We start from the raw sequence: 25098 nt of genomic DNA on the forward strand, positions 1-25098 counted from the left end.
GTTTTCCCTAAAGAGAGCAGCCCTAACCCCTCCTTCCCACTGTTGCCCTGCAGGATTGCAGATGCAGTGTTGCCAGTTTTGAAGAGATGCCAGAAATCTAAATTTTTGTGTGAAGCCTCCCAAATTTAAATGTTGGCAACCAATTCAGGCATTCAGAGCCAAACTAAACACATCTGCAAGCCGGGTGTGGCCTGTTCCCAGATGTTCACTCTATTGTGTATTAAAGGATATGCCGGCTGTTGCTCTTCTCTTCCAAAAAAAATGGTATTATTCCCATTGCTTATTTTCCAACTTCAGAATATAGCTGCAGTTACTCAGGTATTTCCTGTGATATATCTCTTGAAAAATATCTACTCATCAATAAAGATGGGAACCCATTGTTTTATCACCCTCTTAGGCACAGTGAAATGCTAACAGCTCTTACAAATTCTGCTGCAAAGGAACCAGTTTAAATTTCCACCTCCACAATACCTCTTAATCTTCTTTAGGGTGAGTGCTACATTAAGCACTTAGGGGAACGCTGATATTGTCATCAGCCTTCCACCTTGTTTCACACTGAAAACATGTATGTCTACATATATGCATATATGCATGCATCATTCACATGTACTTAGAGAGAATACTGCTCTTTTAATGAGAAGAAAGCATTCCAGTGACATGCTTTGTGGAGAAGTCTGTGTTAAACAACATTGAGATTAGGGACAGCAAAAGGCAGTGAAAGCTGGAGTTGGAAGGATTGGGGTGCAACCACACTGCAGGGGGCTGACTAGTACCAGGAGGCCAGAGACATGTCTGAAAAAAGCAGGAAAGAAGGCACAATGGAGCAGGCCAGCTTCAGATCTTCAGACTGAGAAGCAGTCAAGATCAGTGAGATCAGAACCCATGCTAGGGGGTTGCCAACCCAGAAACAAGCTGACACTGTATGAGAGCAAAACCCACCCCCATTCATGGGGGTACAGCCTTAACCTCAGCCTCCTGTACAGAAGATCCAGGTCAGAACCCTACACCAGTGCACCAGTGTTCAAGGAAGAGTTGAAAGTAATTGAGAGAAATGATGACAAAGAAGACATTTTCTGACAGCCTGCATTCCCAGGGCAGCAAACAATTTGCCAAGCAGAGTGTCCTTCCTTGCCTTAGAGAGTTCCTCTTTCATGGTGCCCCAGAAATGTGCCCCCAAGACCACCTTCATAAAGCGTTGGGCACCAGTGTTCTCAGAGCCACACTGCTGGTCCCTGAACCCAGCTGCTGGCTCCAGCCTGAATGATTCTGATTCCTAATTTCTGCACCCAACCCCTGTGGTGGCCATTTGTGTTCTCAGAAGGGGTGGTAAACGATGAAGATCTGGTGCCCAGCGAAGACCCCCAGACCTCTCCATTCCTTTACTGGGACCACCACCCCCCCACCTCCCAAGGGCCATGGGAAAGCAGAGATTATCTTTTGCCATCACTGGCAAGGCTGGGTCTCCAGCTTGGAGTGGGATTCCAATGGGTTGCGAAACCATCCCCAACAGTCCCAGACATCTGCACCTCACAGAAAATTTCCATCTGTGGGGCAGTCACCCATACAATAAGGATTTCTCCTGGCTTCCTTTGCCAGAATGCCCCACGCTCTTGCCAACTCTATTCCTTGGGCATTCATTGAACACTGTCGGAAACAGTGTAAAAGATTCTTTGTGACCTGAAAAGACCTACATTTGTAAAACGTACATAGTTGAGTTCTGGTTTCCTTGGGATTTCTCCTTTCTCTGTACCCTATAGATGTCAAAGTCATCTAGACTTCTTTGGCTAAGATTGTCTGAGTTCACAATGACAGATTGGAAGCAAATGCTATTTCCTCAAGAGCTATTGCCTCAGATTACAAGCGAGCCTGGCGGGTTGGCCTCAGCCGAGAGCCGTCCTTAAGCTGTCCAGCCAAGAGGCAGAGAAAAGCTGCTGTTCCCACAGCAGTGTCTAAGGACCCGCTCCAAGTGGCAGCCCTGATTATTTCATTAACGTGGCAGCCGAGGTTTTGAACCGAAGAGTCTCAAGAGTAAATACGCATCTTCTAAAAAGAACAAGTGTGAGATCTTGGTAATAATTGGAATAGGTTTTGTGTCCTGTGATCTGCAAAAGATATGTTTTCAAGTCATTTGATTGACTCTTACTGTAATTTTTGACTGCAAAATAAGTCTGTGCCCTCAATTCAAACTTGACCCTCACAGCGGGACATCCAATTCCCAGAGTTTTCCTCTACAATTAGTATACTCAGGAAATAGACTGCTTATGGAAGAATTCAGCCCCAGAGCTGGGCATGCACGACAAAAATGAGCATGTGATAATTGCCTCCTCGATATGGTGACATGTAGACGACGTGGCACTGCAGGGAGGATTCGTTAAGTGTCATACACAGCTCTTCACTGGGCAAGACGTTTGCCACTGCAGCTTAAGTTTGCTCTAAAGTCTCTTCCCAGATGCTTTCTTCTTTTTAAGATGATCTGGGCCAACATTCCTAGAACTTAAAGAAGAACATCATGAAAAGAGTAAAAAGCCCACAGTCAGCCTGTTAAGGTCAGACTCGCCTGTGGCTGGCAACTGAGCCACCTTGGGCCCATGACTAACCTCTCTTTTCAATTTCCTTGTCCATAAAAGTGAAATATTGCAGTACCTCCCCCACGAGAATAGCATCTGGCAGAATGCCAGCCTTCAAAAAGCAATAGGTAGTAGTATTTGTATTTGTATTAAGTAACAGTATTTATGACTGCCTCAGGATGGATAGAACTTTGATTTTCTGAAAAATCCTTATAACCTGAACCTAACTCTGATCCTCTGCCTCTTTAAACCATGTGTAACATTTTGGTTTAAAAAGAAGCTACGTATATGCATCTAGGTGTGGTTATAAAAGACTGGGGTAAGTTGGAGAAAACATTCCTCTTCCTGCTTGGAGGGAGGGGACAGTGGAGCTCACGTCATGTCTGCCCTTGAATCTCTAAGGCAATCTTGTCATCAGGCAGTTTCTATCCATCTGTGTATAAATATTATGGAATTCTCTTTTCTGGGGCTCCTTTTGAGAACTTCCGTTCTGCAGGATTGCTGTCTGGAGTAAATGAGAGAGAGTGAATAAGTGGGTTTCAGGCTCCATTTGTAAGCAGTAGGACCAAACTGAAATCTTGGGCAGGGCCACAAAAGAGAAAAAGTGTAGCCCCTCTGGGTGCAGGGAGACCCCAAACTGTGTCTGTCCCTCATCCTCTGCCTGGCAAACCCCTAAAGTCTCAGCATTCAGTTGTCAACAGGTGGTGGAAACGATGGCTGTAGAAGTGCTCTGGAAGAAACTGTGCTTGTGTCCTGCAGGGTTTGTGGTTTTAAGTCACATTATGGAACTGAGGATTGACAGGGCTTTGGTGGAAGTGTTGGAAAAGGAACTCAGGTCCTGGATTTCCACTAAACCGCACTAACTCTGGAGTGCCCAGGCATCGTAAGGACAGACATTTTATGACCAGAGGAGCATTTTAAATATTTGACACCTTCTAGCACCCTGAGATGTTGCAACCACAAGGACTACAGGAGCATTTAAGAAACAGTTTTAAATCTTGCAGAGCGATCCTGTCCAATACTGCTTGTAGCTACCAAACCCTTACAGAGTGTCTGGTCCAAACTGAGATGGCGTATACATGTAAAGCCACACCAAATGTCACAGACCCGGTATGAAAAAAAAAAAAAAGAATTTTGGGGTTAATTACATACAAGCATGATAATATTTGGGCTAAATATTGGGTTAAATAAAGTCTATTATGAAATTAAAATTACTTTCACCTGTTTCTTTTTACTATTTTTTAAATGTGGTTGCTAGGAAATTTTAAATTACATTTGTGGCTCATATTCTATTTCTGTTAGACACTGCTGTTCTAGAACTCTGAAGCTTTGTAGCTACAGGAACATTTAAAACTGGAGTAGAGAAGTTAAGCTTACACAACTGTCCTCCACTATGTATTTTTCCAGGTTTTTCCTCACCTTTAGTTTATCAAGTGATTGTTTTGAAACCACAAGGTTTACTTTGATTCTTTTCAGCAAATAGACTGGCTATGTAAAAGTGACATCTTTTTTCCTCTCACAATTTTTTGATCCTCTATTCTTTCTGCCATTGGACAAATTAAAGAAACTCTTCTAACACCATCCATCAGAAAGGGTAATGGCTTCATGGACTGTGAACACATCCTATACTTTCCAGATGGGTCAGAATCTGCCCATTCTCTTTTCTCTCTCATGGGAAGCAGAAACACAAAGCAAAATGCACCAGTTTCCCCTGCTACCAGTTGACACCACCGCTCTGGCTTCTCCCGTCTGAAGCTGGGTGTGCGATTTTCGAGGCCACCGCGGGTCCTGGACCAGCTCTGGGGACACAGCCAGGGCACAGTCCCATGGCTCTGGGCCGCCTCTCGCCAGTGCTGCCCTTTGTCCCCACGTAGCTCAGGGCAGCAGTGCCCTAACCACTATCACATTCTCTGCCGAGTCTCACAGTCCGTGTGAGAAAACAACACTGGTCGTGTTTATTCAACATGTGCAGCCTGATAGCAAAATGCCTGCCCTGTATTTATTCACCCTTTATTTTCTTGGTCTTAAGCCAGAGCAAACTGTCAATAAGAAACATGGCTAAAGATTGGAGGGGGCATTGTTGGGTGGAAGGGGAAAGGGGGGTTGGTGACGACAGGGAGAGGAACATTTGTGCTCATTGCTTTGACGCTGAAAGGGGCTCTGCCTCTCGCCCCTGACTGACTCTGGGTACAGGTGCCCAGGGCTCTGCTTTAAGCCCACAGGGAGCTGCCCTTCAGTCCCGTGTGAACCAGTGCAGAGAACCGATGGCTTGGCAAGGAGAGAGGATGGTGCAACCCATCCTTCACCCTCTGGGGAGAAGGAAATGGAGGTGAGGTCAGAAGGAAAAGTGAGCATCACTGAATCGCTCCCTCCTGAAAGTCCGTATTAGAAAGCAAAATAGAGGAGTTGCCATTGGCTTTGGCCGTTTAATTCATTCCCACAGATGGCCCCGGGCCCAGAGCACGGGGGGGGGGGGGGGGGGGGGGGGGGGGGGGGGGGGGCCTCTTTTGCATCAAGAGAAGAGTGAGCTACTGAAGCAGACTGCCAGGCTCCACCTCTCCCCTGCCTCCAAGGGGTCTGGTCCTTGGGAGCCACCCTGAGAAACGCCATCCCAGGACACGGCTGCTGCAGCCAGACCCTTATCCACCCCCTCCATGGCACACCCAACCCTCCATGGCCTCTGAACTGGGCAAGCAGGCCCCAAGGAGCACTAGGGGCAAAGGCCCCGGGGGAGGTGGGATGGGGTGGGGGGCTGTTAGCAGAGCTGGAGCTGAAGAACGGCAGCTGGGGCCACCCTGTGCAGTTTCAAGGTGGTAGACCGAGGGAAGGGGCTGGAAAAGGGAGTGGATCCAGTTAGCAGGGCAAGGACGAAGCCGAGGGTCCCAGAGAGGGCTGGGGCTGAAGGGGAGGGAAAGTGGCTCCGACGCCCTGAGCCTCTTGCTGGTGAAGAGCCGAGAAAACTCAGACCACCGCCAGTCTCACTGTGGTCTCCAGGCTAATAGCTGCCCTCCGGGACTGTTAGGTCTTCTGCACCAAAATAAAGGAGTGTGTACTGCTCGCAGGGTGACAAAAATGTCAACAACTTTGCAGAAGAGAATTATTCCTTATTAGAGGATCAAGGGATTATTTTACATTTTGGTCCTTTTTGAAAAAAACAAAAAAAACAAAAAACGTTTTATCGCTCAAGTTGAATTTTCCAAATTCTAAAGACAGGAGAGAAAATACTCACCATAAGCCATTGATTTCAACTAAGCACAGTGGTGGGTTTGTTTGGTCTGGGTTTGTCACCCTTGCCCATGGATGTGTTTTTTAATTTCATCATCATCACCATATAGATAGATGATAGATAGATAGATAGATAGATAGATAGATAGATAGATAGATGCCCTAATTTGCTCACAAAGCATACCAGCTTAAGCATTCATCAGTGTTTCTTCATAGTCATCTTTTTTATCGATTTTAGGGCCTTTGAAATCAATATGCAGTGATTTACTGAACTCTTCCCTACTGCTAGACCTTAGTTCTTCCTATAAATACAGTGGATAGTGTTGTGTTTATATTTTTCCTTTATTGGATTATCTCATTAAAGCAAATTATTAAAAGAGAGGCTAATGAACCAAAGTTCTTACAAAAATAAAACTTCCTTTTTCCTTGATGTGTGTTTTTGCAGTGCTATTGTATAGAGCAGGACCAGTTCTTAAAAAATTAGCAACAAGTGTAATGTCTCACTGAGCTTGCAGTGATTTTATTATTTATTTATTTATTTATGTATTTATTGCTAGTTTAATATTTATGAAATGGTATGGCCGGGGGATTTTTTTTCAATTTGTTTTTAATTTTTATGACTGTTATTCTGTTTGATCCCTCATAGAGTGATATGATTGTGCATACTTTGAAGTAAAAGCAAATACTTTGAAATAAAAGAAAAAATGTTTGACTTGTCCCCTTAACCATCCTTAATTAAGAGCAAGCATTTAAAAAGTGCTCATTTTCTATTTTAAATCCTACTTTATATGCAAAAAAGTTTCCAGTTTTTTCTCTGCCATATATTTTGTTGAATATTTAAATGCACATTTGTTTAAACACTCCCATTCCAGGAAAGAGAAGAGACAAAACTCTAGTGAAATGCGTTGAAATCATTACAGTTCCAGGCAAAAGAAACAGGAAATGCAGTCTCCTACTTTGATGATCCTTGTTAATTGGTCCACAAGCACACACATCACCGAGCCCACCCTCTTTGTCTGTGTTGTCAAAAGACATTAGCTGCGACTAATCTGGAAGCCACTTCCTGGCTCCCAAAAGGACACAGTCACCAAATAAGAAAGACTCATTTATCTGAATAATAACTTTGCCACGTAAGTGACGATTGTGCAAAGCACATTTCATGCATCATTATCCGGCCCTGATTAGCAAAGATGGACATTGGTCCTCAGTTTTAACAATCAGCTAAAAAAAAAACCTGCAGCTTTCACTGAAGACAGACAATTGCCTCGGGCCTGTCTCTGCTTCTTGCACAATAGAACTGAAGACAGGAGCCCTTTGCGAAGAGACTTTGCAAATCATTTTGGCAGCAGCTGTCTTTTTGATGATGCTCTCACCCCTGGGACGCCAAGAAGGCCACATCCGGAGTTCCTAACCAGGTGGCCTGACACCGTCTTGGGCCCCTTGACACTGGGTGTGGCCGGGCTGCCCACAGGGAAGTCAGTCCCCGCCCGGGCTTTGGAGCAGGCAGACCGGGATTTGGATCCCTGCGTGAACTTGGGCGGGTTTTAAGTATTTCTGCTCATAGTTTCCTCTCTCTAAAATGGTGATAACCAGCCTAATTATGTATTGGTTTTGAGGATAAGGTCACTCATGCAAAAGAACTCTGTTGTGGGCCTGGCCCAGAAGGCTGCACCCGCTGGCACAGAGGGGTGGCCGCGTGGGCCTCTCTGCTGCTGAGGGTGCTCTCTCCTGCCACACTTGGAGGACACCCTTGGGGAGGAGCGAGCGGGGTGGAGCTGGGTGCTCCAAGAACGAGAGCTGTTACTGATGCCACTGGTGAAAGTTTTTGCTCTTGTCATCGCTATTGTCTTCCTTGTCCCTGTTAAGGAGTCCTGGGGAGCCCAGCTTGGCGGGCAGTGTGAGCAGGCCCTCCAAGCCCCTTTCCCCTCCTTTGCCAGTGCACTGCAGGAATTAAGCCAAAATGAACGTACCTAACATGGTCATATTGGAAAGTGCATAAAAGGCCTTTGTTGGAGAGGAGTAAAAGGGCTTCCCTTTCTGAATCTGGCAGGTGGGTCACTGCCAGGGTGGGTGTGGATGGAGACTGCATTTGGGAGGCTGGCAAGCCTCTGGGAACACTCACCCATGCGTACCCTGCCCAGCCGTCCCTCAGGACCTCCTCCACCATCTGGCAGGAGGAAGCATTCTTAACTGCACAGGACCCAGACCTGCCATCCCTTTGTGCCAGAGTGTAAAGCCTTCGACCCGGGCACCTTGGAAGCCACAGAGGGAAAACTTGCACATAACGCTTAGGGATAACCTGGTTGTGCATTTTCTGAGTGGGGTAAGAAGCACCAGCCCCTGGCCTGCCATAGGCGTTTGCAAGCTCTGCATCACATACCACCTTGCTCCTTATTCTCATTCAGATGTGGGATACCACATCGGAGTGACTGCTTTAGAAGCTGGCAGATCGGCAGGCAAGCCCTATTTGCATATTACCTTGTCTTTGTGCAGCTGAATTAAAACTTCAGACTGCAGAATGAATGGAAGTCGTTTGTGCTTGGATGTTGCTAACACTTTGTGGCCACACACACACACACACCACACCACAACACAAAATCTGTGCATCAGGGACATCAGTGATCTGTTGGGTGTGTGACTGCTTGGATTTGAACATGAGCTCTACCTTTCTTGGATATTTCCAGAAGGGAATAAATAATGTAATTAAGAGACATGCATGCTTTCTTTCTCTTCCGTCTTCCCTAGAGCTGAAAAGTCTATTACAGCATCAAATGATGATGATAACCCATTCATTGCTGGACAGTTCCAGAAAACCCTTGCAGAACTTGACGATTTGGAAGGTGAGAGCTATCCTACCTACTACTTTTATATTGTACCATGTGACAGTACCCTCTGAAGATTGTCTTTTCTCATCACACCTTTTGTGTAACTAAGAGAGGAAAAAGTCTTCAGAAAGAATTGCGCTTAAAACAAATTTGAAGAAAGCCTTGATTTGAGTGGAGAGTGCTCAATCAGAGTGCAATTCTCCATAGATTGCTTTTTTATCTGTACTGCAAAGCAGTGGAGCTGTCTAGAAAAGCTTCTTAAAATGCACTCTGAACAATACTACACGTTAAGAACTATTCTGCACATGTCAAAAAGTATTTTACACATGTTAAAAAAAATGTTTTATCATGCTCAAATAAGTGACTCCTAGGGGAACTTGGAGTGGCATGAAGATAAAAAGATTTCTTTATTAAGCATTCTAAAGCTTTATTTGCTAATATGACCTCTCTCTCAAGAGGAAATACAGTACACACCATTTTGAGGACTAGGAACCCATTTGTGATGGAGTATTTTGTGGCACTGCCATCCTGTGGATGTATTTTTCAGAGATAATGGTGTAAGACCAAAGCAGATGCAAATAATCACGGTGAACAACTAAAGAATCTTTCAAACAAAGGAGCTATATTGTTTTATCCAAGGCACACAGAAATCAACTAGAAATTAGATATTGGCCACATTTTAAAACAAAACAAAAAGAATTAGGAAACAGAGTGCAGGGAACAATTGGTCGTTTTTGGTTTTTTGTTTGTTTGTTTTTTGTTTTTTTGTTTTTTGTTTTTTTACTTTTCAGTGCCCTGTCCTCAGGGTATATGCTTGACAGAGCTGAAAAGTCTAAATCAGACATACTGTGTCCCCAAAGATGGCTGACCTTGTGTGACCCATGGCATTTAGGGCTTTGGAGTGTGATGATAATTTTGAGGTTCTCAAGAATTAGTCATCTGTCTTCTTAAGAAGTTAAAGCTAGAGCAGGTTGGCTCAGATGTTTTCACGGGCTTCTCATGTACCTAAGGAACGTGGGCTCAAAACCCAAAATCCACTTTCATGTTCCTGTGTTAAGACAATTTTTCCAAAGGGCTTGAAATTAGAAACCTCTGTTTTAAATGATAGATATTGGCAAAATGTGGTAACTAAATACATTACCTTGAAACATCATAGATCTGCAAACAGTTCAGTTGCATAATGAAAGTTGAGATTCTGGCCCCAGGCATCTGTAGATTATAAAAGAAGTTGACATTTTTTAAAATGTATGTAAGCAACTGACACAAAAGTAACCTCGAGGAAATCAAACTCATGGCTGCGATTACTCTCGGTAATTGGCTTTAGGAATTGTACAAGCAGTGCCAATTTGTGACTTGTGCTTGTACTTCTTTGCAGAAGTGGGAGAGAGTTATGCAACAGACACCAGCTCTCCAACCAGCTCCATAAATGGTGTTTCCAACTGCCATGCACAAGATGTCATAACATCCAGCAGTGATGCAGATGTGATCCCAGTAACATTCATAGGGGAAGTCTTGGATGATCCTGTTGATGAGGGGTTGTTTTCCAATAGAAACAACAATGCAGGCTCCTTTGACACGGCAAGTGTTGCCAGCAGAAAAGCCCAACTGCCATCTTTCCAGCAACTTGGAAGGAAGAGGGAGGAGAGCCCAACCTCACACACTCCTTCCCATGACATTGGGAAAGAAACCAAATTGGCCTCGTCCACTACCTGTAAAGATGGGAATCCGGTGGAAACTGGGACCCAGGTGACTTGTACTTCAAAGCGTCACAAAGATGACCTCAACACAAAGGAAAACAACAAGGGGCTTGTCACAGCCTGCAATGAAGGTACACAGGCCAAGAGAGTGAATTCCCAGCTCATGAATGAAAAGGAAATCAATGAGAAAAACGCTGTCCTGACATCAGCATCATGGCACCAGGGAGGCCATCACCCAGGGGGGAGTTACGGACTCAAATACGGCCTCACGACGTATAAAATTGTTCCTCCAAAGTCAGAGATGAGGTGTTATGACAGAGGAGTATCCCTTTCGATGGGTGCCATCAAGATCGATGAGCTGGGCAACCTGGTGAGTCCCCATGTGAACGGGACCAGAACGATATCCCTGTCGTCATCTGTTCTTGAAGCAGACACTCAACCCATTGGAAAAGTAAAAGAATTCTGGAGGTCCAACTCTGTGGAAAAACGTTCTGGTGCAACCACAGCTAAGAGGACCACCACTGCCATCCTGGCTAAGCCACAACACCAAGAAAGCAGACTCAACGCAGAGCCCACGTCCACAGATACCAAACAGACCCTGCCCCAGCCTCAGCCTGCCCACCGAGAAGATGAGCGGCATCTGGAAGAGGTGAAAAGCTGGCCCCCAGTGGCAAGCCCTGGCCAGGGGAAAGTGCCAGCAGCCAGCACTTTCCTCAAGCCTCAGAGAAGAACGTCCAGCCAGTATGTGGCCTCTGCCATTGCCAAGCGGATCGGGCCCCCTAAAAGCCACACTGACTTGGGGACAAAGCAAAATGCCAAGAGGAATTACGAGGGCACTGCACCCAAGCTAACTGGACAGCCACTTCCTAGGAAAGATGATCTAACCGCTGACACATACACGGAGACACAAGTACACACAGACTATTTAAAACAGCCCTGCTCTAGCCTTCCCAGTGATCATGGGGAAGGGTCAGCAGTGAGAGCCCATCCTGGTGTGGAAATCAGGAGCCCAAATGGAGAGTTGTCTACTCCAGAATGTCCTGCCGGTGTCCAAAGATGTTCCCATGGCCCACTCATCAGCTTTTCCCAGAGGGATCATGTTTCTGTGGGACAGAGCTGTGGTTTGGGTGGAAAGCAAACTACAAGTCACCAAAAGGCCAGCTCAGCCTCTGACCCCAAGTGCACGCCGGACAGTGTGCATCCTCCCCCTTCTCGCTCAGCAGATGAGCTGACCTTCAGCGGTGCCTTGGTGAATGGCTCGAAATGGCCTCCAGTCCTCAGCCAGCCTCCTCACTCCCTGAAAGCGTCCATCACTAACAGCCGCATCATTCTAGAAAGGGAAGAAAAGCCCAGCACACTATCTACAGGTGTACAGGACACTGATGGTCCTTCGCCACCCAGCATTTTCGGGCCAAAGAAAAAATTCAGACCTGTCATCCAGAAGCCGGCACCCAAAGACACATCCCTGCACACTGCTCTGATGGAAGCCATCCACTTGGCGGGAGGGAAGGAAAAGCTCCGGAAGGTGAATATGCAGCAGTGACTTGCCTTTAGAATTCAGGTACAGGGTGGTCTTGACCAAAACTTGAGGTGCTGTGCTCTTAGAGTCTTAGAGAAGCACCAGAGGAGAGAGAAAGGATAAAAATGATGTTTTTTTAACATCTAAGTGCCAAGTCTTCTTCTAACTAAAATATCTGTCTCATTCCCTACAGAACATTTGAGTAGCACTGCAAAAGGGACTTAAATAGGTGGATTTTAGGCTTGTCTACTCTTGACAGCAGGTCCCTTACTGCTTTGTGGAAGAGATGTCAGCCAACAAGTAGTCCATACATTGAGCCAGAAGGAGTAGAGGGGCTAGGAGTTAGAGCCTTTGTAGACTGATCCTTGAAGAATGGATTTTTAAGTGGCAGTATACTGTAATTCTTTAATAACAATGGGAACAATTTTCTGAAGCTCTTCTCCCACCAGCCTCTAGGCATTTAACACATTACAACTATTATCACATTTATCCCTGTAATAACCTGATACTGAGGAACTGTTATCCCCATTTTGCAGATGAGAAAACTGAGGCAGAAAGGTACTAAGTGAGCTGGCCCAAGGTCACAATACTAGCTGGTATGAACCCAGGATTCTCATCCGGGCCTGCAGGACCCAAAGGCACTTACCAGCTCTGCAAAGCTAGGGTGATAACAGGAGTGATATGATTATTAAGAGACCACCCCAAATATATAACCTTTGAATTTGATATAATTCATATATGGTATAAAAGTCAATATCAAATCTTCATCAGATATTGTGCCATGCAAAAAATCACACCTTCTAACAGATAGGAACGGAAATTTGATGATATAGACCTCCAATAACATGTATTCACTGATGTTCTTCTGAGCTGCCTTACAGCTAACTTTTCCCCATCCTTCAAATAAAATCTGTTGATGCTATTCATATTTCAGACCTCAGAACACATCTCAGAGGGAGGCCCAAAGAAACCATCCTACGTGGAGGCGGAGAGCGAGCGATCGGCTCTGCTAGCCGCCATCCGCGGGCACAGTGGAGCCTGCAGCCTGAAAAAGGTAAGAGCAGAAGGGCAGCCTGCCACCATGTGGGATGGGATCCCACCCACTTCCTCCAGGGGACCCGGGTGGATGCCACAAAAGCCAGGGCCACCCTCCAGTTTCCCAAGGGCATGGTAAACTGTCATCCTGGACTGGCCCCAGGATGCTGAGTGTGCCCTCCAGCTGCCACTGAAAGGGCCAGGTGAGAGCTCCTAGAAAATCTTCCCTGCCTTCTCTGAATGTGTAACTCCTCCTACCTGGGTATCTAAAATCGAGCACATTTCCAAATTCCAACCCAGTGTCAGAACTCAGAAAGCCTGACCACCAACAGGAGTTAGGCGCCTTTACACCTCCTGGAAGAAAGTTGCTGCACAAACTTAGCCCTGGTCTTACTTAAAGCTCAGGAGGTAATATGACTTGTGTTGACAAGCAAGATGGTATCATCGGTAACTTCCAGGCACCAGTGATAAGGAACAGCATGCCTTGTGTGTGGCACTCATGTTTGGAGTGTGTGTCCTTCTCCCAAGGGCTAGTCAGATAGTTGTTTCCACTTAGTTTCTATCCTCACACGCCAAGAAAAGTTACAAGATCAGGGAGTTCTCAGTAAATAATGATAGCCCTGGCGAGAGGAAGACCCACCAAATCCTTGATCCTGGTTGGCCCACCTAAACGCAGGGAGAGCAGGGACAGATGTGTCAACCAGTGAGTAATCAAAATCAAGTCCTTGGGCTCATTGCAGAGGAGACATTTCAGGTCTAAGGGTAAGACCATCAGCTGAGCCTGCACCTCCCTCTTGGAAAGGACTCTTGGGGGCATTTCCATTTAACCCTTTCATTTCCAGGTGACATCCTCTGCCTCTGAGGAGCTTCAGAGCTTCAGAGATGCCGAACTCCCTGCCCATGGTTCGGCGACTCCTCAGCAAAGGGCCCACCACACCCCACACCCCATAGCCACGCCGCCCCCACCGCCTCCTGCTCCGCAGGCACCCTCCACATTGAGGACAGCCTCCAGGACCAGCACAGCCACCCTCAGCAGCCCTGGGGATGCGAGGCAGGCCTTGCTGGATGCCATCCGCTCCGGCACAGGAGCTGCGAGATTGAAAAAGGTGACAAATGACCAAGCAAGGGCATTTGTGTTTGGGTAAAAGAAGTCCCAGATGCACCAGGTCATGCTGATCAGATCTGGCAAGGAGGTCCCCCTGGGGGCAGGGAGCCACACTGCAGTAAGACGGGGAGTAGAGCAAAAGATAACTAGCGTGGCCGTGTCCCTTGCACACACTAATGAGAGGAAGGGATGCCCCTTCCCATCACACAGGTGAGAAGGTCAGCCTCCCAGACGTCAGGCTCTTGCCTGAGTCCTCAGCTCAGCTAGTCGGAGACTGGGGTCACATTGAAACCCCACTTCCCCTCCTGAGTTCATTTCCAACATCCACCAGCAACTCCTTGTCCAGGAACAGACTGTGTGACAACCAGCTATGGATACAGAATTCATAATCCAGATACGAGGCTAGCGTCACAAACTCGGTGTCATTGGTCTCAATCGAGACTGCCAGCTTAATTTCCTTTCCTTTCTTTTTCGGTTCTTTTCTCTTCTTTTCTTTTTTTGTTTTTGTTTTTGGCCAGCAGAATGTTTGAGTGTTACTGCATTTGAAATCCCTTAGGTAAGGCCTGTGCTTTCTGGTTCTTGTGGTTTCTTCTTCTAGATGGCCTTCTGCTGGTCCGCACATCTATTGCCTGTCTGGTCCCTAAAGATAATCAACTTTGTGGCCTCCATGATGGGATTCCCAGACTAAAAGGGTGCGTGTACTGGAGGGCTGTTCCGGTTTGCTAATGCTGCCATTATGCAAAATACCAGCAATGGATTGGTTTTTATAAAGGGGGTTTATTTGGTTACAAATTTACAGTCTGAAGGCCATGAAAATGTCCAAATTAAGGAATCAACACCAGTATACCTTCACCAAAGGATAGCCGATGGCATCCGGAAAACCTCTGTTAACTGGAAAGGCATGTGGCTGGCGTCTGCTGATCCCAGGTTGTGTTCCCGCTCCTCTCTCAGCTCCTATGTGTTCTTCAAAATGTTGCTCTTAGGGTGTTTTGCCCTCTCTTAGCTTCTCTGGAGCAAAGTGTCAGCAAAAATCTGCTTTCAATGGCCATCTCCAAAATGTCTCTCTTGGTTACAGCACCGAGCTCCTCCTGTCTGAGCTCTTATAGGGCTCCAGTGATTTAATTAAGACCCATACTGAATAGGCAGGGCCACACCTCCATGGAAATTATCCAATCAAAGTTATCACCTATAGTTGGGTGGGTCACATCTCCATGGAAACAACCCCATCCAAAGGTTCCAATTTAATCAAGACTAAATATGTCTGCCCCCACAAGACTGCATCAAAGAACATAGCATTTTGGGGGACATAATACAACCAAACCAGCACAAGGGCCTCTGAGATCTGTTTGAAAATGACTCCAAATGTCCCATCATGATTCTGGGAATGGATCTGCCTGCCATGCCTGCGGAGTGGGGTTGGGGAGTGATGCTGGGGAGTGATGCTGACCATCAGAAGGCTGAACTGAGATACTGTGCTCTGAGGGATTAGTATCTGCCTATCTGTCCCTAAGCTCATGTTTCCCCATGTACCTTAAGAGGTAGATACTGAGAGTCTCCTCATTGTGTAGATGGTAAACATGACTCAGGGTAGCTGAGTCGGCCTTGGCCACGCAGACAGAATCACAGCTGGACAGTGAGGAGAGCAGATCCTTGTAACCAGGCCTCCATCTGCTGAGTAGGAGAGCAGAGGATCTCTGGGGCGGTGGACAGCACCCATTCATCTAAGGGATGCAAGCCCCACCAACAAGGGGGGCCACCCTGTGTCCCCCACTAGAGCCCCTGGGGGCAGAGGGGCAAGGCAGCCCCCACTCACAGCACAGCTGGAAAAGGCACCCCCTAGCCAAACAGGGTTGGCAGGACCCCAGAGAACCCCAGCTTTATTAGCCTGCACAAGAGTGGTCTAAACGCCCACAGCCTGGGGCTGGGGGGCTTGACAGCTTTCAGAGCCCCCCGAGGAGCCATCTGTCCGGCTTTAGAGCTGTGTGAGGGTGACTCGGAGTATAGAACCAATGTCACCAGGTAGCAAGGATGCTAGTTCATCATTGAAAGCACAGCCCTGCCTCAGGATGTCGGGGAAACAAAAAGTGTTCTATAACTAAATAGCACTGGTAGGCTGGCAGAGTTTGCACCATCTTCTCAGGAAGGGAAGAGTTAGACCTTATTGTGTGCTTTTTGTTTTTCTTTATGTTTTTCACACTTTAATGGAACGTATGTCTTGTTGACGAATATCACGTAGAATGAGGGGAGAGCGTAAAACTGGGGATGAATGGCAAAATAAGGAGAATGAAAATCAGACAAAACAATTTCTGATAAAGCTAGCTCTGTCAGTTCAGCCTTATGAGCTCGACTCTCTACTCAGAAACTAAACGTCCACATCTTCAAAAGCTCTTCTCTAGGAGTCCAAAGCAGGGTAATGGGGTGTCAACTCCAATGGTGTGGCTCATCCCCAGATGCATTTTTTAGTTTCTCAAAGGGAAACCCATAGAACATCTATATCCTAAACCAGATTTGTTCTGGGACTTGAGCCTAGACATCTGCAATTTTGAAATGTTTGCCAAGTTACTTTACACTGAAGTTTGAGAAAATTATTCATCTCATTTGAGGTTTTGATATATTTTGAATGAAACCAGATGGAATTATATGAAGGCTATGACCACACACTGTATTCATTGTTTAATATGTATCATCTCACCAACTGATTTTGGATTTTTTCAATACGGATATTAAACTCTATCTTGCAGGAGCAATGAAAAGCCCGGGCACAAAGACGCTAAAAGCTTGCCTCATTAGGAAGGGGTGGCCTTAAAATGTAAACCTGGGGTGTCTTGGTTTGCCAGGCTGCTATGACAAGTACCACACAATGGGTTGGCTTAAACAACAGGAATTTATTGTCTCACAGTTTTGGAGGCTCGATGTCTTGCTACCTCCTGGGGTCAATATTGTCCTGGTGCTGTCTTGCCACAAACCTTGGGGTTCCTTGACTTTTACTTCTGTTTCCTGTCACAAGGCAACATCCTCTCCTTTCTAGCTTCTATGACTTCCAGATTATCTCAGAAGGCCTCCAGTAATCTGGATTAAAGCCCATCCTGCTTCAGTTGGCCACACATTAACTAAAAACATCATCTTCCAAAGATCCTATTTACAGTGGGTTTGCACCCACAGGAATGGATTAGGATGGAGAACGTGTGTAGGTTGGGGTATGTAACTCAACCAGCCATGTAGGGCTTTCTTTCTCTGAGCCCCAGGTGTTCTCCTCTGGCTTCCAGAAAGAAAAGTGTGAGAATTGTCTCAAAGAACAGGGGACCTTGTTTGCCCTGAGAGAAAGAAAAGGGGAGAATTGCAAGAAAAGTGGATGGAGAAGAACGTGACTAGGTGAGGTACTTGGACATTTGGGGAGCGTGTGCATCAGGCAACAGGCAATATGCAACTAGACCGGTGAGAGGGAACGTCAGTGTGGTTTTCAAGTACTAGTTTGGGTTCGAGGTGCAGGCTGGGGTTCCTAACCCCATCTCAACTTTCTTTCAGCTGCTTCAGGTGTTATTCCGAAGCCCAGGGGGCACTTGTCTTCTTGGATCTGTCTAAGCTTCGTGACCTGCCTTATCCACCCTGAAAAGCCCTAGGCAATAAATATTTATATGCATGTCTGACATTTTGAAGCCCTAAGCACCTTACAAGTTGCCCTTGGGCAGAAAGCCTGGCCCTGCCTGACAGGGTGAGTCTGACATTGGAGACTTTGTCCCATTAACTCTCCATATTACTATTACACCCAAATGGCCCCAGGACCTTCTCCTGCCCCCTTGCACTCTTCGCACAGCTACATAAAACCTGCTGGAGAAAACAGCACTTAGGAAGCCAGGAATTGCATGATCTGCTTCCTACAGGAGCCCACCCAAGTGGCCTCCATCAGGGACAGACAGGGGCAGCCCAGCCACATTGGCTTCACCTGGAGCGAATAATTGCTTCTCTCGGAGGAGGCGTTTGCCTGACTTCCTTTTCTAATAGCTTTCCCTCTCTTTCCTCTTTCGTATTGAGCAGTAGACCTGGGGCACCAGGGGAAGCATTTGCAATTCAGGCAACAGGGGAAACTGTCTTTTCTAATAAGCCTGATTAGATGGCACTTCTCTGCCCAGGTGTGGACTGTGGAGATTTAAGAGAGCTTTGCAGTTACTTATATTTAGATTCCTTTCCCTTTGTGGCTTTTAAAGCAATTTAATCTGGAGGAAAATGCAATAAATGTAGGGGCTGCAGGTGCCCTAACATGTGAGTTGGGCTCTCCCATGGCACTCAGTATGTGCAGATTGTCCTTCTACTGCTCTTGAGTGCCCTGTGAGGGCTCTAGGGTGGGTGCTGCTGGGAGAATGTCCTGAAACAGGGCATTAGAGCTTTCTCAAGTCTGGAGTTTAAGGTACAGTGCAAGAGTACACAAGCTCCACTGCTCCAATCCTCAACACAACCTCCTCCTTTTAACTGGGGTGACCAACTGCTCTGGTTAGCCTGGGATGGGGGGGGGAGGCTTCAGTGCTAAAATCAGAATAGTTCAGGCAAACTGGGACATCTGGTCACCCTGCTGTTACTACCCAAGTTTCATGGTGATAGTAATCCTACTTATGATAAAATATTAAAGGATCCATTTTCTGACTAAGGGATACATAAAAAGAGCTTGGCCATTTTTTTCAAGACAATTAAAAATACAGTGGCTTTCCATAGTGTGTAAATCAAAAAATTTCTCCGTCTTTATATCTGTGGTTGTCAAAGTCATTTCCTGTTCTGCATGTCTCTCCTCCAGCTCCAAACAAGAGCATTTGTGGCTCTACTTTCTCTCTTCTGCCATGTCCTCAGTAGAACACCCTCCCTTAGCTCCCATATTTGGGTCATTCTTCCCTCTGTCCTGCATTCATGGTAAAGGTAAAAACATCTGCATCTGACTGTTTTCACTGGTCTGTTTGAATATCGCCTTACAAACATAGATGCAAAATGTTCACATATCCAGGCATTCATTCAGCAAGCACTTCCTAAGGAGCTGCCAGGGTTCAGGCACTGTAGTAGCTGCTCATGAAAGCACCGTGAGTTGATGTATTGTATGTGCCCTCGGGGAGCCTTCAGACAGAAACAGAGAGAGCTTGTGGACTGTGTTGTTGACTGCAGGAACTTTTTTGAAAAAGGATGTGATACAAACCCCTAGAGCTTTCCCTTGTGTTATATCTTCCTCCAAGGAGGGCAGCTGAGCAAGCATTTACTCAGTCACCTTCCTGGATGTAAAGGTGACTGTCTCTTCCATTTCACAAGTGGGAAAATGGGGCACAGACATTGTAAATTGCTTATCCTGGGTCTTAAATAGGTCAGTGCCACCGCCAAGCCCAGATACCTTATCAGCAAGACGTGGGGAGCTCCTGACCACCGTGGGAACTGCCCCACTAGAGCCCCACCCCTGTCCAGCACCTGGCTGTGCCCTTACAGGTGCTGCTTTCCCACTGCAGGAATTCACTGATGCAAGTCACACAGGCATCGCGACACTTGACCTTGTCCGTAGACCCCGTGAGAAATGACTAAACAAAGTGACGCTATCACCATAAAGGCTTGAGAGACTCTAAACCAGGAAGAAAAAAAATCTCTTCTAAACCTGTGTGCCTTTACTTGTGGTTAGAGAAATCCAAGTTCCTTTAATGAGGGAATGGTGATTTATGTCCAAGCATGAAAACTAATCATAAGTAAAAATTGCATCACAAACCTTGTTCATGGTGCTCGTTATGTAAACCTTTGGCATATTTTGGTTAAATTGGAATAGTGCAGAGGTACAGAGACGTCAGCTCTGTCTTTGCTGACCCTTTGGTATGGTCATTCTCCCTATTACAACTCTGGTCATTTACAGCAAAACCATTCCTTGCCTCAATCTAGGTAGTTATCACTTACCAATATGGCTTAAGCTTGGGTTGATAATATGGGCCCTCAGTATTAATTTGTAGTATATGTGTGGTTAAATCTGCCCACAGTCCCAGGCAGATTATCCCTCCTCTGTGTCTTCATCACCATCAGACACCCAATGGCTCCATCTTCAGTGTCTCCATGCGTGGCCTCTCCTCTGCTGGGAACCCCTGCACCCAGTCCCCTCTTTCCCCCTCTCTGTTGCATGTCCCATTGGCTCCAACTCGCTAGGCTCTGAGCTGAGTCCTCCTTCAACACCTCCAGAATCCCACTCCTCACTCTGTTTCATCTCTCAGTACAGAGCACCACTGCCTACCCTTTCCCTTATACTAATTTAGGAACATGTATTGACACCTCCTGGCACAGGGCACAGGTCAGTCCTGTTTACTGTACCCCCTAAACATCTCTCTGAGCCTGCTCCCTCCTCACTCCCCCACCCTGACATGCCATGGCCCATGTAGTCAGACTCCTTTTATCAAAACTCCTTCTCCCTGACCTCAGCGCCTTTGTATTTTCTTTCCATAGAAGAAATACTTACAGCCCAATTCCCATCTGTCTGTCTTGCAGGCCTCAGCTTAAGTGTCCTTTCTATAGAGAGCATTTTCCAGCACCCCCGTCTGGGTTATTTGCTCCTGCTCAGCGTTCCCTCACAGCCTCTGCTTCCATTGTTCTATCATTCACTCCTCCTGGGAATCATCATTCGTGAATTTCTCCCATCAGAATGTCATTGTGAGGGCAGAGGACCAGCCACATGGCCATTCATGAGGGTCCAGAACCAACCATAAAGTCTGTCCCTCAATAAGTATTTATGGATCAAGAAATTATGAGTATGGGTTTGACAGCAAAGATGCTGCCTTCCATTTTTAATAAGTGAAGTTGGGGTCTTGAGGAGACATTGGTTAATTGGAGAGAGAGCACACTGTCCCTCAATTTATGCTAGGAGTAGTTAAGGCGATGATGTGAGAGAGTGTAGAAAGAGGACAAGGGGAAATTAGAGAAGAGGAGGCCAGAGGAGCATCAAAAAAGGACAAAGCAGGCCTTGGTGTCAGACAGACTTGGGGCACCTCCTGGACTCCCCCTTCTAATTGTTCTGGGCAATTGGGACTTCATTTCCTCATTTGCAAGATAGGAGAGAGGACTTTCTAATAAACAAATGAATGAATGAATGAATGATTGTTGTAAGAGCTAAATGAGAGTTAGTGTGAAAAGGGCTCAGGCATTATTGAAAGGGCTGCCCAGTGGGAAGGAAAAGCTGGGTGTGGGAGTCCTTGAAGCCTGGGAGATTAGTAGAGCCACAGGGAGATGGAGAGTGAGGGGCATGGACCTTGTCAAGACACAGAACCCCTGGAGCCTTGGGGTGATTCACTCCAGGGCCCATGCTTTCTGCTTGGATGGGCCTGGCAGGGGTTGCTCCTTAGTATTTTTTGTTTGTTTGTTTGTTTTTATTTCTTCTTTTTTTTTAATTGCTCCTTAGTATTTGGGGCAAGGCACCCTCGATATCTCCATTTCCTCATCTTTACATTGGAAGCAATGCCCAGAATCATCATAATGGCAATAATACATCACAAATTGGGTTGGAGCTGATGTTTTAATGAGAAGAGACTTGTGCAAGCCTTGAAATGGTGCCTGGCAGTACAGCACCAGTCCATATTTTAGGTGTCTTCATTGTGTTCACTGTGGTTGTTGGAGTTGTCATTGTTGAAAGAAATTTGCTCATGTCCCTGCGTATCTGCTTGGAGAGTGGATTGAAAAGCTGGAATAAGATGCAACAGTTGCAGCTCAATTCAGAGTGTGTTGAACTAGTCAAACAACAGTGAGAAATCTGGTGTTCTTTTCACCTGGTGTCACGTGACTTTGTCCTGTCCCTTAAAAGCACTGTTTAACCTTTGCCTTTCAAAGCACTGAAATCTTTCCTTTGAGGATCCATGAATCAGATTCTCTGTAGTGAGTGATCACAGGGAGCGTGCAGGACTGAGCTAACTGTGGCAGTCTGAGTTCTAAAAGCTTGAGGTTCCCCCTGAAATGAAATAGGAGCTTGGGTGTTTGCATTCATTCATTCATGCTGCGGATACTTATTCCACACTCACAAGATCTAGTCCTGTGCACGGGAGACATCAGTGATCATGGTTCCTGCCCTTGAGGAAATGCATTTAAGGAGCAAGGGTGATGAGCGCTTTCACTGGAGATGCTATGAAAGCTCGTTCCTGGAGAAAGAGCAGCATTTGCTAGTGGGGAAGGGGCATTTCCAACAGAGAAACACCACGTGCCCAAAAAGGGAAAGATCAGGCAGATTCGGAGAAACTGGAGGGGTGCAAAGAGGTGTGGGCGTCTGTCTCAGTTTGCTAGAGCTGCTATGACAAATGCCACCCACTGGTTGGCTTAAACAGTGAGAATTTATTGGCTTATGGTTTTCAAGGCTAGGTGTCTGTTTGGTTTCCTAGACTGCTCAAAGCAAATACCATGAAATGTCTCATTTTAAACAATGGGACTTTATTAGCTTACCGTTTTGAGGCTGGGAAAATGTCCTAATTAAGGCATCATCAAAGTGATGCTCTCTTCCCAAAGACTGGCTGCTGGTGATCCTTGACTCCTCTGCCACATGGCAAGGCACATGGCAGTATCTGCTGGTCCCTCCCTTCTCTTCCAGTTTCGTTAATTTCAGCTTCTTGCTTCTGTGGCTTTCTCTCTGTGTGTCTGAATTTCATTCTTTTATAAAGGACTTCAGTAATAGGATTAAGACCCATCCTGATTGAGCTGGGTCACACCTTAACTGAAGTAGCCTCATCCAAAGGTCCTCCTTACAATGGGTTCACACCCATAGGAATGGCTTAAGTTTAAGAACATGTTTTTCTGGGGTATGGACAGCTTCATAGCATCACAGTGACCAGCAGCAAGGCATTGGCAGGCTTTGCTTTCTACCAGGGTCTGTAGCATTACAGCAACCCTCCGTCACATGGTGAGCTTGCTCTCTCTATGTCTGCTCCTCTGGCTTCCGCCGACTGCTGACTCCTTCTGACTGACAGTATCCGAATTTCCTCTGCTTATAAAGATCCAGTTATATGGATTAAGGTCCACCCTGATTTAATTTCGCCCCATCTATTTAGGATCTTTGAAGATCTTATTCACAAATGAGTCCACACCTTAACTAAAAATAACACTTTCAAAGGTCCTGTTTACAAATGGGTTCACAGCCACAGGAACATGGATTAATATTTGACATGTCTTTGGTGGGAGGCAGGATTCAATCCCCAGCAGGGCCTGAGGGCAGCCGAGGGTTCTAGAAGAATGGCAGGAACCTGGGACTATATCCAGAGACCGTCCAATGATTGCATACTTCTGTTCTTGAACTGCAAGCCATGGAAAGCTTTTAAGCATATTTGTGTTTCAGAAAGATTACTCCTTGGTGCTGTACATGGGATAGGTATCATTGTAAAAAAATTCCTCAGTGTGCTCAAAGAGTAACAGGTCAAGGAGAGTTTTGCATATAGCTATTTAGCATCCAGGTATCTTCACCTCTGCTGAATCAACATATGCAGAATAACTAAATTTTTCTTCCTTGCAGGTGCCCTTGCTAGTGTGAATTACTGATTCAGCGGTCAGAAAAGGGCAAGACACAACTCTAAGATGTCCATCTTTGTCACTCAAGGACTCCGCGTGGCAGGCAACATCAGGATTTGGTGTTACTTTTGTGTCTACAGGCCAAAATATGTGTAGTTGATTTTCAGCATGTTCATATATAATGATTCAAAAGGAGGGTGAACAGAAAATGTTGCTTTGCTGCACGGCTTGTGTGCCAAGGAAATGTATTTTGCCTCTGAATATTTAAAGTTGCCAATAAACTATCCTTGTTGGCAGGTTAATGGGAATATAAATGCTATAGCCCAGCACTAACAATTATATTTATGGGTAGAGTGCAAAGAAGCATGCCTTAAACCAATTTGGGACCTTAAAGACTTTCACCACATCAAAGTGGTAAAAACCATTTACTTCCTTAAAATCTTTGAATTCTGGAAAAAATACAAATGACTTGAAACAATCAGAATGTAATATGCTACATGGCACTACATGTTTTGGTTGTGAGGGAAAAAAAAAGAGTTGGGAGCCTTTTTCAAAGGTGAAATTGTGCAATGAAACCACTGGATTCTTACTCCGCAGAGAGTCAGGGCTAACACCTCACAGAGGGTCATCAACCGTGATCTGACCCACTGAGTTTTAAAAAATAAGTTATTGTCGCCCAGAGTGTTAATCATATGAAATCATGTGGAGAGAGCATTTCTGAGTTCTCCAGACGTGGCAGGTGGCTGACTTCCAGAGCAACATTTGAGTGGACGGTCGGGTGAAGAGGCCGCCATTTTGACAGTGGTTCTACAATGGGTTATGATGTACAGTGAGCCTCCATGGAGTAAGGCTGTGTGCTGAGCCCAGCAACTTCCCTAGGAACCTTCTGGAATCCCTCCCAGGGCCAAGGAGTGGGGATGTTGGGTGTTTGTATATCACAGGGATTGAATCAAAATTGTGCTCAAAATATATCATAATTTGAGTTCGGTCTTGACCCTTTTCCCCAACAGAGCAGAGACTCCCTTGTATTATAGGCAAGACAGCTTGTAGCACCCAACATTCAGTCACCAGTATTTATAATAATAAAGCTTAACTACAGTAGTAGTTTTTCCATCTATATCTCTACAGCATTGTGTTGTATGGGGGGAAACAAAACCTTGTAAGAGATTAATAAAACTCAAAAGGAATTCATGAAATAAAACCTCTGTCTTAATGAAACAACAAGTAAGTTTAGATCAGGTTCATATTTTACAGCTACTTCAAATCCAGGTATCAAGTTGAATGGACACTTCGCTTTGCATTGTCTGATTAAAGTTGCTAAAGTTCCTTGGTGAAGAAAGAGCATCCAGCCAATTGGTCTTAACCACAACTGTCTCTACTATTTGTCTTTTAGTGCCACAAATAAAAGAAAATCAAATTGGAGTCACTGTGTATATTTCATGACTTCATACTACAATTTGTCTCGAAGGCTAGAGGATACCCACTCTCAAAGTAGGAAGCCAGAGTTCATTTATTCCATCAACAGCACGGTGCATCTACTACTATCTTTTAGACACTGAGTAACAGTGATAACAAAACAAACCAATGTTTCTTCCCTCATGGAGTTTACATTTCAGTGGTGGAGACTGGCCATAGCCAAGACAAA

At 45.8% G+C, this 25098-nt stretch overlaps 1 protein-coding gene across 6 annotated transcripts in view; it reads left to right on the forward strand.

The window, feature by feature from the left end:
• Nucleotides 1-24875, forward strand: part of COBL (cordon-bleu WH2 repeat protein) — a 289300-nt gene extending 264425 nt beyond the window's left edge. For 5 of the 6 annotated variants that reach the window (XM_037837168.1, XM_037837170.1, XM_037837166.1 and 2 more), the window contains 5 exons: nt 8538-8632; nt 9993-11839; nt 12768-12887; nt 13711-13974; nt 23458-24875. In XM_037837168.1, the coding sequence (XP_037693096.1) occupies nt 8538-8632; nt 9993-11839; nt 12768-12887; nt 13711-13974; nt 23458-23475 (2344 nt within the window). In that variant the 3' untranslated portion in view covers nt 23476-24875. The remainder of the gene's footprint in view (nt 1-8537; nt 8633-9992; nt 11840-12767; nt 12888-13710; nt 13975-23457) is intronic. The other variant, XM_037837171.1, reaches the window with a different exon arrangement.
• The last annotated feature ends 223 nt before the right edge of the window (nt 24876-25098 follow it).

This window comes from Choloepus didactylus, chromosome 5 (genome assembly GCF_015220235.1).
Source record: "Choloepus didactylus isolate mChoDid1 chromosome 5, mChoDid1.pri, whole genome shotgun sequence".
Lineage (NCBI taxonomy): Eukaryota > Metazoa > Chordata > Mammalia > Pilosa > Megalonychidae > Choloepus > Choloepus didactylus.